Source organism: Quercus robur, chromosome 7, assembly GCF_932294415.1.
Source record: "Quercus robur chromosome 7, dhQueRobu3.1, whole genome shotgun sequence".
NCBI lineage: Eukaryota > Viridiplantae > Streptophyta > Magnoliopsida > Fagales > Fagaceae > Quercus > Quercus robur.
In genome coordinates, this window is record NC_065540.1 from 10286142 (window position 1) to 10299342 (window position 13201).

A 13201-nucleotide genomic window follows, 5' to 3' on the forward strand; every position below is an offset into this window, starting at 1 on the left:
CAAAAAAAAAATGCAAATGCATAAAATCTTACAATTTTTTTTTACAAAGTTTTCTTATTTTGAAATCGTTGCATGATAATTTCATTATCAATACTACAATTTATATCTCCTTCAAAATTTTAGTTAAATAAAATTTTTCTTGGATTTTTATTTTTGTTTATAATGGCCTAATATATTGTTAAGACTTAAGAGGACCAAAGTTGAAGGACAAAGTTTTGACTATAAACTTAGTTGTGGCCTAAGACTACAACTCTCACTAAACAAATTAACATAACTATATATTTTGAAAATCTAACCATTGAATTGTATGTTCTTTACGTTCTTAAAACACATGTCTAATTTCATGCCAATCGGATGTTATTTACTATTCAATCCATAAAATTATTTTTTATGTATAATTTTAGACTACAAAAATTTGAAATTTAAATATTTGATTGATGACATAGCAATTAATCTTTGATCTTCTTTAATTTAAGTTATTGCAACTACTTATTATTAATATAATAATTTACAACTTTTAAATTACTATTGCAATGACTTTTAACTTGTAGATGTGATCTTATATCTAATACTACTACTATACCAATGTTATTGTATTAATATTTGATGCAATAGATTTATTTAAATTATTTTAGTGTATTGCATATATGGTAATTTGGTTAAAACTGAACTTTGCAGAAGTGTCATTTATGACCTTCTTCACTGCCATCTAAGGATGGCAAATGGGCGGGTTTGGGTGGTTTTGGGGTGGGCATAATTGGGTTGGGTATATAAAACCCATTTACCCATTAAAACCCATTTAACTAATTGTTTTTAACCCAAATCCAACCCAACCCAATTATTATGGGTAAACCCCAACCCACCTAATTACCCAATTATCAAAATTACCAAAATGCAACTAAAGTGAAAATGACCAAGTACTCTAAAATCTTCAAAAATGACTAAAATACCCCAAAAACCTAAAAATGACCAAAATATCCAAGAAACCCAAAAATGACCAAAATACCCTTGAAACCTAAAAAATTACTAAAATACCTCCGAAACCTAAAAATTACCAAAATACCCCCGAAACACAAAAAATGACCAAAATACTCCCGAAACCTAAAAAATGACCAAAATATCCCCGAAACCCAAAAAATTACCAAAATACCCCCAAAACCCAAAAAATTACCAAAATACCCTTGAAACCTAAAAATTACCAAAATAATCACAAAACCTACAAAATGACCAAATACCCCCAGGAATCCAAAAACTGACCAAAATATCCCTAAAACCTAAAAATTACCAAAATACCCCCAAAACCCATAAAATGACCAAATTACGCCCGAAACAAAAAAATTACCAAAATACACCCAAAACCAAAAAATTACCAAAATACCCCTTGAAACATAAAAAATGATCAAAATACCGCTGAAATCCAAAAAATGACCCAAATACCCTCGAAACCTAAAAATGACCAAAATACCCCCAAAACCCAAAAAATGACCAAAATACCCCCGAAACCTAAAAAATTACCAAAATAATCTCAAAGCCTAAAAATTAACCAAAATAACGCCAAAACCTAAAAATGACCAAAATACCCCCGAAACCTTAAAAATGACCAAAATAAGCCCGAAGCCTTAAAATTGACCAAAATAACCTAGAAACCAAAAAATGATCAAAATACCCTCGAATCCTAAAAAATGATCAAAATACCCTCGAAACCCAAAAATTAACTGAAATACCCCCTGAAACCTAAAATATGACTAAAATACCCCTGAAACCTAAATATGACCAGAATAATCCTTAAACCTTAAAATGACCAAAATATCCTCGAAACCTAGAAAATGACCAAAATGCCCCGAAACATATAAAATGACAAAAAATGTCCCTTAAACCTATAAGTCGATAAAAATACACCCTAAACCTAAAATTACCCAAATCCCTCCTAAAACTAAAAAAAAAGACCAAAATACTCCCTAAAAATAAAAAAATGATCAAAATACCCCCTAAACCTAAAAATGACTAAGATGACTTGGAAACTTAAAGAATGATTGAAATATCCCCACAACCTAAAAAGTTATTAAACGACCTCCAAAACCTAGAAAATTACAAAAAATGGCCCCAAAATCTAAAAGTTAACGAAACACCCCTAAAACCTAAAAAATTAGTGACATTCCCTCAAAACCTACAAAATGACTGAAATACTCTTAGAACCTTTAATTTAACGAAAATACCCTCGAAACATCCAAAATACCTCAAACCCCTATTTTGGTATTTTTAGAGGCTTCGGGTGTATTTTGTTCTTCTTATAGGATTAGTGGTATGTTGGTCATTTTAGATATTTTAAAGAGTATTTTGGTCGTTTTTAAAGATTTAGAGGTATTTTGGTCGTTTTAGGGGTTTTAGGGTATTTTTGGTAATTTTAGAGGTTTCAGGTTGTTTGTGACCATTTTAGAGGTTTTGGGTTTATTTGGATCATTTCAAAGGTTTAGGGGTATTTTCGTCACTTTAGTGGTTTGAGGGTATTTTAGTAATTTTTTAGGTTTCATGGGTATTCTGGTAATTTTTTAGGTTTAGGGGGTATATTGGTCATTTTTAGGTTTCTAGATTATTTTGATCAATTTTTAGGCTTCGGGGTTATTTTGGCCATTTTTTAGGTTTCGAGGGTATTTTTGTCATTTTTTAGGTTTCAAGGGTATTTTGTTCATTTTTTAGGCTTTGGGATTATTTTGCTTAGGTTTCAAAAGTATTTTGGTCATTTTTAGGTTTTGGGGGTATTTTGGTCATTTTTTTGGATTTCAGGGGTATTTTGGTAATTTTTTGGGTGTCGGGGGTATTTTGGTCATTTTTTGGGTTTCAGGGGTATTTTGGTATTTTTTGGGTTTTGGGGGTATTTTGGTAATTTTTAGGTTTTGGGGGTATTTTTGGTAATTTTTAGGTTTTGGGGGTATTTTGGTTTTTTTTTTTTGGATTTCGGAAGTATTTTGGTCATTTTGTAGGTTTTGGGTTATTTTGGTAATTTTTAGGTTTTGGGGGGTAATTTGGTCATTTTTTGGGTTTTGGGGGTATTTTTGTAATTTTTAGGTTTTAATGGTATATTGGTCATTTTTTGGGGTTCGGGGGTATTTTGGTCATTTTTTGGGTTTGAGGGATATTTTGGTCATTTTTTGGGTTTCGGGGGGTATTTTGGTCATTTTTTAGGTTTTGAGGTTATTTTGGTCTTATTTATTTTTTGGGGGTATTTTGGTCATTTTTTAGGTTTTAGGGGTATTTTGGTCATTTTTAGGTTTATGTGTTGTTTTAGTCATTTTTTAGGTTGGGGTATTTTGGTAATTTTAGTGGTTTTGGGGCATTTTAGAGTTGAAATCTATTACTACGTACAATTACTCCTCAGTCCTGTCTTTGTTCGTGTGATGAATTTTTTCCGTGTAAGTCTTGAAATGTGGTAAAAAAATACGAACTTGAAACTACCTTACCCAACATCATCTGACTTGTCATTCAATTTCACAATTGTGTTGTGTGGCACCGATTGCAAAAGCCTTAGACTAGTCGACCTATGTAGTCATGTCTCATATATGTCTCATTATAACAAAAAGATTAGGACTCATACTTTAATTCTTGCCCTTGCATGCCTAGCTTTGTACCAGTTTTTCCTATTGATCAAAACCAAATGGTGCATTAAATGCTAGTCTCAGTTTGGGAATCCTACATCGATTGAATATATGTGTCAAGCAAGTACTGTAGTCTATGCTTAACATAATATCAAATGTTGGTTCTGGACTTCACACATGTCAGGTATGTTTTCATCTTTGTGTTTGGTTTTGATTGGGTCAGCAAAGTTGGGTCCGTTTGGTATGATAATTTAAGCAATATTTTTCAGTTTTTAAATAATATTACACGTATTTTCAAAAAATATAAATAATGTTACTAAAATAATGTTACTGAACGGCCCCTTGTTTGTCTTGGTTCGCGTTTCTAATTCTATAGGGCTTGGACTTGAGGGTAGATTTTAGGGAATCTAGCATTTGAGTAGTATAGGGTAAAATTTTGGTCCAATTAATTAGGTTTGTATCGTAAGTTTTTTAATTAAAGTAGTTAATTATGTGGTTTTTTTTTGGTTTGTTATAGCTTATTATTTCTAAAATCACATTATATATTCATTAAACAGTAGAAGAGATAGTTTTATATATAAGTACAAACATAATAAATTTCAATTAAATATTAATAACTACCATTATTCACTAGTAATGCTATATTTACATTATTTTTACAATAAATTCTAGGTGTCAAATTGTTATTTGTGAATAAAAAAAAGATATCAATAGTGGGCTTAAATAAAAATCTCATATACTACTAAGAACTTTTTTTTTTTTTGAGAAAGCATATATCGTTAAGAATCTTGTACTTTGATTAGCACATATATCTTGATATTTTCAAGACATTTTAGGGTTTAAATATCCAAATCAATATCGGGTATAAGATATTGCACCATAGCTACAAAGTTTAGCTACAAAAATTAACATTACTATATGTGGGAGGACTTTCGTCTCAGCCCCCAATCAGGTATTGTTCGCTTTGAGATGGGCAATGATCGACCTATGTTCCACCCACACGAATTTGCTCAACCCCACATCAGAGAGAGACGCCTCCCACCCTTGCCTTATAAGCCTTTGGCACGAATTTGATCACACACTACGGTACATCATTCCTTAGGCCAAAGGCTTATAAGGCAAGGGTGGAAGGTGTCTCTCCTCGATGTGGGATTGAGCAAATTCGTGCGGGTGGGACGTAGGTCGATCTTTGCCCATCCCAAAGCGAATAATACCTGATTAGAGGTCGAGACGAAAGTCCTTCCACACTATATATTTCGAAAATCTAACCATTGAATTATATGTTTTCTATGCTCTTAAGACACATGTCAAATTTTGTGTCAATCGGATATTATTTACTATATAATTTATAAGATTATATTTTATACATAATTTTAAATTATAAAAACTTGCAATTTAAACAATTTGTTAATGACATATCTATTGATCTTTAATTTTTTAGAAATTTTACAAGCATGGAAAATATAAGAAAAAAATGTAATCCAATGGTGGATTTGTCAAAATTCTATCTCTAATAAAAAGATATTGAATAAGGTTGTAACTTTAGACTACATCCAATTTTATAACTAAATTTTTTTTCTTGTCAAATTATAAAAACATAATCCAATATGCTTATCTTGAAAAAGTCCTAGGCTGCCAGCAGATAAATTATAAACACAAGATAATAATTGTTCCCAATTCTACGTGTATATGATTTTTTATTTTTTGGTTAAACGTGTATATGAATTATGATATCTGTCTTTTGACTCTGACCTTGAACACGTCAACGTTAAATCTTATAATAATACAGATCAAGTCCGTAATAATATTTCCTCGATAATCCCGAAGATAGTAAATCCCACAAATCAAAATAGTTTTCTCTTCATTTTAGATTTTACCTTAAAAAAATCCTCATTATTTCGTGACTTTTTTATGGTCTTGCACTAGTTGTCACTAATATTTTACTAGAAAAGTTTTCACTATTATTATTTTATTGTGAGAAATATAACGTACACAATGATCATAAATAGTAAATTATTTTTAACGATTATGAATAAAAAAGAAGAAGGTAATTTTAGTATTAAGTTTATATTAGAATTAGTAATAACTTACCATTTAAGATTTGTTATGAAAATATTGTAAAAATGTTGTAAACGTAACATTTATTTTATTTTTTTGATAAATTGTTTATATTATTATTTTTGAAGAAATACTATGTTTACAATATTTTCAGTGGTGACAAGTTGTTACTTGTTACTGTTATTGGTGGATAAGAAATTAATTTCAATGGTGGATTCAAATTAAAATCCCTAAACAGACTCTTATTTTGAATTTTATTATGAAAATATTTTAGATCTATAAAAAAAAAAAAAAAATCTAGTTTTCTACTGCAACTATTATTGTAGTTTTTTTTTTGTTTTTGGTACGTGGAAAACCAACAAGATAAAAATCCCACATAAACAGGAGAAGAAGTTTTTTCCTAGTAGTACTAGGATAAAAATAAACCGCTAGGCTAATTAAAAGTGCTTATCCCAACAATAATCCAAAACCAATCCTTGTTATTTTCAACATCTACCACCGCCTTATCTCTCTCTTTCTCTCTCTTCTATCTAATGTATATATATAGTTAGTGACCTTTCCAAGCGTCTCTATTCTCTCTGTTTCCTTTGATAATGGACATGGCGAAGTTTCTTCCAGTTTTGCTATTCCTTTTCTCTCTTTGTGTTGCTGTCCAAGCATCGCACAAGGTTTATCCAGAGTTTCAGTCTCTGCATTCTGAGAAAACGAGTCAAAGTATTGAGACTCTGAATCTAATTCAGAGAACTGGGTACCACTTTCAGCCTCCTAAGCACTGGATTAACGGTATGTACTCTCTTTTCATATTCTAGAAAGAAAGTACAAAGCTTTTGCTATGGGTTTTTGTTTATGGTTTCAACTTTCGATTCCTTTTTCTTTTCTATCTCGGTTTCTTTGTTTGCATGCCATGTATTTCAGTTTCTGAATTCCAGAAGAATGGTTTTGTTTTGTTTTACCCCTTTGTTTGTCTTACGTTTGTATAATTGTGTTGGAATGGCAAGCCAGAAAATTTCTTTAAGGGTCAAAATAAATATATACAAAAAAATTAAATCCAAAGAATAACCTTTATACACATATTTGTAACATAATTTAAACAATGCTATTTTCTTACCTATAACAAACCACATTTAACCTTTTTTTTTTTTTTCCTAACAGTATCTCTAATTTTCTAAAAAATAAAAAAGAATTTTATTAACAAGATTTACTTATATATTTCTAGAATATGCATGCTATTGTGGTATAAGAATAATTAGATCATTTAAATTCATTTTTTAAACCCAAAATATAAAAACTCAAAATATAAGAGGGAAAGTATTTTTGAGAAGTCAAGGGGTCTTGCTTTTTTATATGTCGTTTCATCAGTGTTTATGCTTATATTACATTGGGCTAATGCCCAAGGACAGAGCTAGAACTTTGAGTTAGGGGGGCAATTTTACTGTTGGTTGTGTGCAATGATTTTAAAATTTGATTTTGCTACTTTTGTAGGTAAAAACAAAATTATTTTTGTTTAGAATTTTCTAAAGGGCAGGATTATTTATTTTGGATAAAATTAGTTAATTGAGCTTAATTTTGTTTTAAGTTTTACTAGTAATTTTTGTTGCTGTGCTTTTTTTTTTTTGGGGGGGGGGGGGGAGGCTTGTATATTTTGTTTTAGATATTAGATCTATAAATTTTTTAATGGTCACTAAAATGAGGAAAATGTTAGAGCTGCAAGTTTTTTTATTACTGGTAAGTAAAAAAATGATGTGAGTGGTGTGCCCATATGCGAACTAATAAGAATTTGCTACTAGAAAGGTTTGTAAAAATGTTATAAAAAAGTTTGTGAATATAGTCTTATTCTATAAAGAATCAATGATATTGTTAAAGGGAAATAAAATGTAATTTTATAGAACAAAATTGCTAAAATTAATACACATATATATATAATAATATTTTTTTTAAAATTTTTTAGGGGGGGCCATTCCCCCCCCCCCCCCCCCCTAGTCCAAGGGTAGTTCCACCCCTGCTAATGCCTATGTGTGTATGCTTATATTTCATTGGATTAGTCTAGAATTTTTTGAATTGGTTTTATATTTATATCATGCAACGTTTGGAATACAACACAAGTCTCTACTTAATTACACAATAAATTTTACAATTTTTTTTTTCTAAATTGAGTTGAGAGGTTTTGATAGGTATACAATAAAAATAATGTTAGTAGTGAATTTTAATTACTTTTATTGACTCAATGAGTTGTAAATAAAAAAGTTATGAAATTTTGTGCCTCTGACATTGCTTTTTACTCTTTGGAATATAACCTACTATTTTTAGAAGTTTTTGATAGAAACATTTGAATTTATATATAAAAGTTTTTGACTGAAAATTTTGAATTTATATATAAAAGTTTTGATTGAAACATTTGAATTTATATACGAAAATGGAATGAAGATGTTTATATGTTTCTCTAATTTAGAATCTGATTGAGACCAATTTTCTTGTTAAATTTTTAATTTTTACCTTTTATGTACAGTTTTTTAAAATTTCAGAACATATTTTGCAGGAAAAATTTAACATGCATTGCATTTGTGAATAAACTTATGGTTCAAAGTAGTTCCCTTCCTCAAGAGAATTTAAGTTTTTAGTTCAAACCTACCCTTCCTCATGTACGTTCTTGAAGGATGAAGCACATTCCAATGTCATTCTATATTTTTAATAAGGATTTTACTAATGTGTGTCCTAAGAACACATAATAATTTTTATTTTTAGTAATTTTTTTCTCGCGAATTGAAAAAGTATTAACAGTTTTTTTAATTTTTGAGAAAATGTTTCCCAAAATGGATGGTTTAATGTGTGCTCTTAAGGCATACATTAACTGGACCCTTTTAATAAAGTGGCTTCATTGGACCGACCGGTGTTATTTTATTGATTTCTTTTCATTTTGGACTGTTCCATAACATTTAATGGTCTGGGTCACTTTGTTATTTTGTTGTTGTATTGTACCTATTCAACATTAGTTGGTACTATTATATTCTCTTTGGTTTGGTTTGGTTGGGGCACACTTGGGTATAATTTATCCCATCTATAAGCTAGTGGAAACCTTTATAAGTTTTGACACAATTTGTGGCCTTAGCTCGAATTCGAAAGGCAATATTCTTCCTTTGTCTGAATGCATGTTAATATAATTGTTTACGGGTAATATTGGTACAGTGCTCTCTACATGAACATTCTAATCACTTTGCTGCTATGGTGGCCAAAAAGAATGCATTAACCATGATTAAGATACAATAAATGGTCAGATTGTGTTAGGTATTGAAGATTTTTATCTAATCAGATTGTTACCTATACAACATTTTTTAACAAATGATAAGGTAATAAATAGTTATTTATTATCACATAGATCCACAACTGATTCTGAAAATTTTGTTTATGTAGATTTCAATAATTGTGGAAACTTAATTGTTATTTTGTGAAAGATTGAAATTCATATTCTCCATGACATTGATGTCCTGTTAATCTGCTAGTTACCAATAACTTTTCTGGTCATTGACAAGTGTTTTACCTTTAACTCTGTCTCTAATTGCTTATTAAGTATTATAATTACTCACAGTCACTGACTTCTTTTCTTTTTCTTGGGTGTTCAAATTTGCATAACAATGAACCAACAACAGATCCTAATGGTGAGTCTTTGCTAATGAACTTTCTTCTTTCATATCCTATAAATCATTGTATTCTTATTCACCCCCTTTTAACTTCTTTTTTTTCTTGGCTTCATGTGTTTTTCATTTGAATGCAAACAGGGCCTATGTATTACAATGGACTCTACCATCTGTTCTATCAATACAACCCAAAAGGTGCAGTGTGGGGCAACATTGTTTGGGCCCATTCAGTATCAAAGGACTTGATCAACTGGGAGCCACTTGAGCCGGCCATCTATCCCACTGATCACTTTGATATAAATGGGTGTTGGTCTGGGTCAGCCACAATTCTCCCAGGCAACAAGCCTGTTATTCTTTACACTGGAATTGACCCCAAAAATCGCCAAGTCCAAAACTATGCTATCCCAAAAAACTACTCTGATCCATATCTTCGTGAATGGGTTAAGCCCAAAGACAACCCCATAGTTGATCCTGATAGAAGTGTCAATGCAAGTGCTTTCCGTGACCCAACAACAGCTTGGTATGGAAAAGATGGGCTTTGGAGAATTGTAGTGGGTAGCAAAAGGAAACATAGAGGCATAGCATACTTGTACAGGAGTAGGGATTTTGTGCATTGGGTTAAAGCCAAACATCCTCTACATTCAAAAGATAAAACAGGTATGTGGGAATGCCCAGATTTTTTCCCAGTTTCATTGAATGGTAAAAATGGCGTAGACACTTCCTTTGATGGGCCAGATATAAAGTATGTTTTGAAGGTGAGCATTGACCTTACAAGGTATGAGTACTACACTGTTGGACAATATCATCAAGGTATAGATAGGTATGTACCTGATAATACTTCAGTAGATGGTTGGAGTGGGCTGAGATATGACTATGGAAACTTTTATGCCTCAAAGACATTCTTTGATGTTGACAAGAACCGAAGGATTTTGTGGGGTTGGGCCAATGAGTCCGACACAGCTAAACATGATGTTGCAAAAGGATGGGCCGGAATTCAGGTAACACTAATGTTTTATATTATTTTGGGATTAAGACTATGTTATTGTTATGTGACAAATACTTATATATATAAACAGTTGCTAACAAGTTACTTATAAATGTGATGTTTTATTGGAATTGTTTCAGACTATTCCAAGGGAGTTGTGGCTTGACAGCAGTGGGAAACAATTGATACAATGGCCTATTGAAGAATTAAAAACTCTTAGAGGGGATAAAGTTCAAATAAAAAATCAAAAGCTCAAAATGGGAGAGAAAATTGAAATTAAAGGAATAACTGCTATCCAGGTTTGCTACTTAAATGTGACACAATATTTTTCTCTCGTCTTTTTTATTTTTATTTATTATTTATTTATTTATTTATTTATTTTTATATCAGTTGATTTAACTTATTGTGATCGATATATTATAAAAGTGATGTTATTGATTGAGCCATATAGTAGTGATGTTGCTTCATAATTTATCACCTTAATAAGTTTTGGAGAGGATTGTAAAAAAAAACAGTCGGCATTTTTCTTTTACAAGCAAATCATTACATTATTATGGTACAAATCAATTCCTTTCAATCAACACTGAACACGATTCGTTTTAGTGATCATTGTAATTGATGTTTTTACAGGCTGATGTTGATGTTACCTTCTTGTTGCCGTCGAGGTTGGACAGCGCCGAGCAATTTGATCCTAGCTGGGTAAATGCACAAGATGTCTGTGCTCTAAAGGGCATAAAAGTTGAAGGCGGGGTTGGGCCATTTGGGTTGTTCACATTAGCTTCAGAAAATCTAAAGGAATATACTCCTGTCTTTTTTAGAATTTTCAAAGCTCCACAGAAACATGTAGTTCTCATGTGCTCTGATGCAAGAAGGTAATTGTGTGATTATTGGTTAATTTAGCTGCCTTTTAGAGTAGTATAGTAATTTTTTGCATCTCCTCTTGTCACCCTTTTTGACTTGGTTTCTATATGTTTGCTTGTATATAGTTCCTCTGTGAGGAGTGGACTATATAAACCATCATTTGCAGGCTTTGTAGATGTGGATTTAACAGATAGGAAGCTCTCTCTTAGGAGTTTGGTAAGCCCTCTCATAAACATAAGAATAAATTCAACCTTAAGTAGTTTTCATTTTTGATCCTCTAATTTTGTTAAAATGAACATTCCGAATACACAATCAAACTTTATGAACTAAAATGAAAACAATCTAGAACTTTAAGGGTGTGTTATTTAGTCTAAACATGGTAAGGGTTAAATCTTTGTTTTTCTCTCTAAATGTTTGAGTTGTAAATGTTCTACTGCAGATTGATCATTCTGTTGTGGAAAGTTTCGGAGCTGGAGGAAAAACATGCATCACATCAAGGGTTTATCCTACATTCACAAGCCTCAATGATGCTCACTTGTTCGCATTTAATTACGGGAAAGAAAGTATTACCATAGAGAGTCTCAGTGCATGGAGCATGAAGAGACCTCAAATTAACTGAAAGAGAGAAGAACTAGTAGTTTCTTAATTATGCTGAAAAAAAAAATCAGTAGAAGCCAATTGAATAAGAATTTTCTCGTTGATGATAGTTGGGAATTCCAATTAACATTGTAGATGCATGATGATGTTTATTTATGTAATATACTAATATGGCAGAACCTTTGGTGTTTAATTAATGCACATGATTCACATGATATAAGTTTTTGTCATGGTACTATGGGTTCCATCTCTTCATTGTACAATTTTCTCCATTAGGAGGCTTAATGTGGTCAGCTAGATTTTATCCGAATCATTTAATTGTTATTTTGTTGCAATGCCCGTCCTATTACACTCGTAATTTTCCTCAATAAAATTTTACCCTTCTATTAAAAAAAAAAAAAAAAAGAATGTGAGTGTACCTTATTATTTATAAGAAGCCATTACACTATTAAATAAAAAAATATTATTATTATGTCTTAAAAGATGACAAAAGAAGCCTAACAATATAATTGTGTCCTTTTTGGCAATGAGTAGTGTTTATAATTGGAGATCGTGATTTTAAGTCACTATTTCAATTGTTTTTGTGAGTGTGTATAAAATTGTGTGAAACAAATTAAACCCTTTGGTAATTTACAACCAAAACAAAAATTTGAGATCAACTCTATCCAAATGCTCACCTATATCGCATTGTTTTAAAAAAACACTTTTTAAAACAACTAATCTAAACATACACTTTGTCATTTAGTAGGTAGAAAAGATAACTCTAAATATGTTTAAACCAAAATTTATCCTTATTATTATTTGTTGGGGATAATACAGAAAGTAATAATGGAAGAACAATGTTAACACAAAAGACAAACAAAAAATAGATAACTTGAAGGCACAATATGATTTTAATTCCTTAGACAATAACTTGGAGGCACAATTGTTGCTAAAAGGTTATCGCAAACTTGTCCCTAAGAAGTTGTTAGGTTCTACAGATAGCAATTTTGGAGAATGACCACAGGATATAACAAAGTTGTTGTGTTATTTTTCAAGTGAACATAAGTCTCTATTTATAGCCATAGGGTTTTTTTTCACCAAAAGACATGTATGGAGAGTTAAAATGTTTCATAAAACCGTTCACAATGCTTGAAACATTTTCAAACGTTCAGAACAGTTACTAGAAAATTCTACAAAAAATTCAATTTTTAGAGTTTTGATCAGTCGAGAGGAATCGAGCATCGATCGAATGTTCTTTTTGATCAATTGAATAGAAATTGAATAGTGATCGAACCATCTAGTGATTTCAAGATTATTTTCTTCATAATTTTGATTGATCGAGCAAAATTTTCGACCAATCGAAAATATTAAATTTCGAATTTCCCTTAGAAAATTCCAGAACTTAAATTTTTACTTTATAAAATAATATTCTCTAAATTTAAATATAATTATTATAACGTATGGGTGTATATAACTATATATACAATATTATT

The 13201-nt window shown here is 30.8% G+C and overlaps 1 protein-coding gene across 1 annotated transcript; it reads left to right on the top strand.

The window, feature by feature from the left end:
- The first annotated feature begins 9429 nt into the window (after window positions 1–9429).
- LOC126692165 (beta-fructofuranosidase, insoluble isoenzyme 1-like) lies at window positions 9430–11956 on the top strand. Its single transcript, XM_050387667.1, has 5 exons — window positions 9430–10281; window positions 10409–10567; window positions 10899–11140; window positions 11255–11345; window positions 11569–11956. Exons 1-5 carry the CDS (start codon window positions 9430–9432, stop codon window positions 11746–11748), a joined length of 1524 nt encoding a protein of 507 aa, XP_050243624.1. The 3' UTR covers window positions 11749–11956.
- The last annotated feature ends 1245 nt before the right edge of the window (window positions 11957–13201 follow it).

Bases quoted from the DNA above. Each gene is read 5' to 3' on its own strand.
- LOC126692165 (XM_050387667.1), top strand. From the start codon at position 9,430: ATGTATTACAATGGACTCTACCATCTGTTCTATCAATACAACCCAAAA. The intron at 10,282-10,408 runs GTAACACTAATG...GAATTGTTTCAG, and splicing joins AAGGATGGGCCGGAATTCAG to ACTATTCCAAGGGAGTTGTG. The intron at 11,346-11,568 runs GTAAGCCCTCTC...GTTCTACTGCAG, and splicing joins AGCTCTCTCTTAGGAGTTTG to ATTGATCATTCTGTTGTGGA.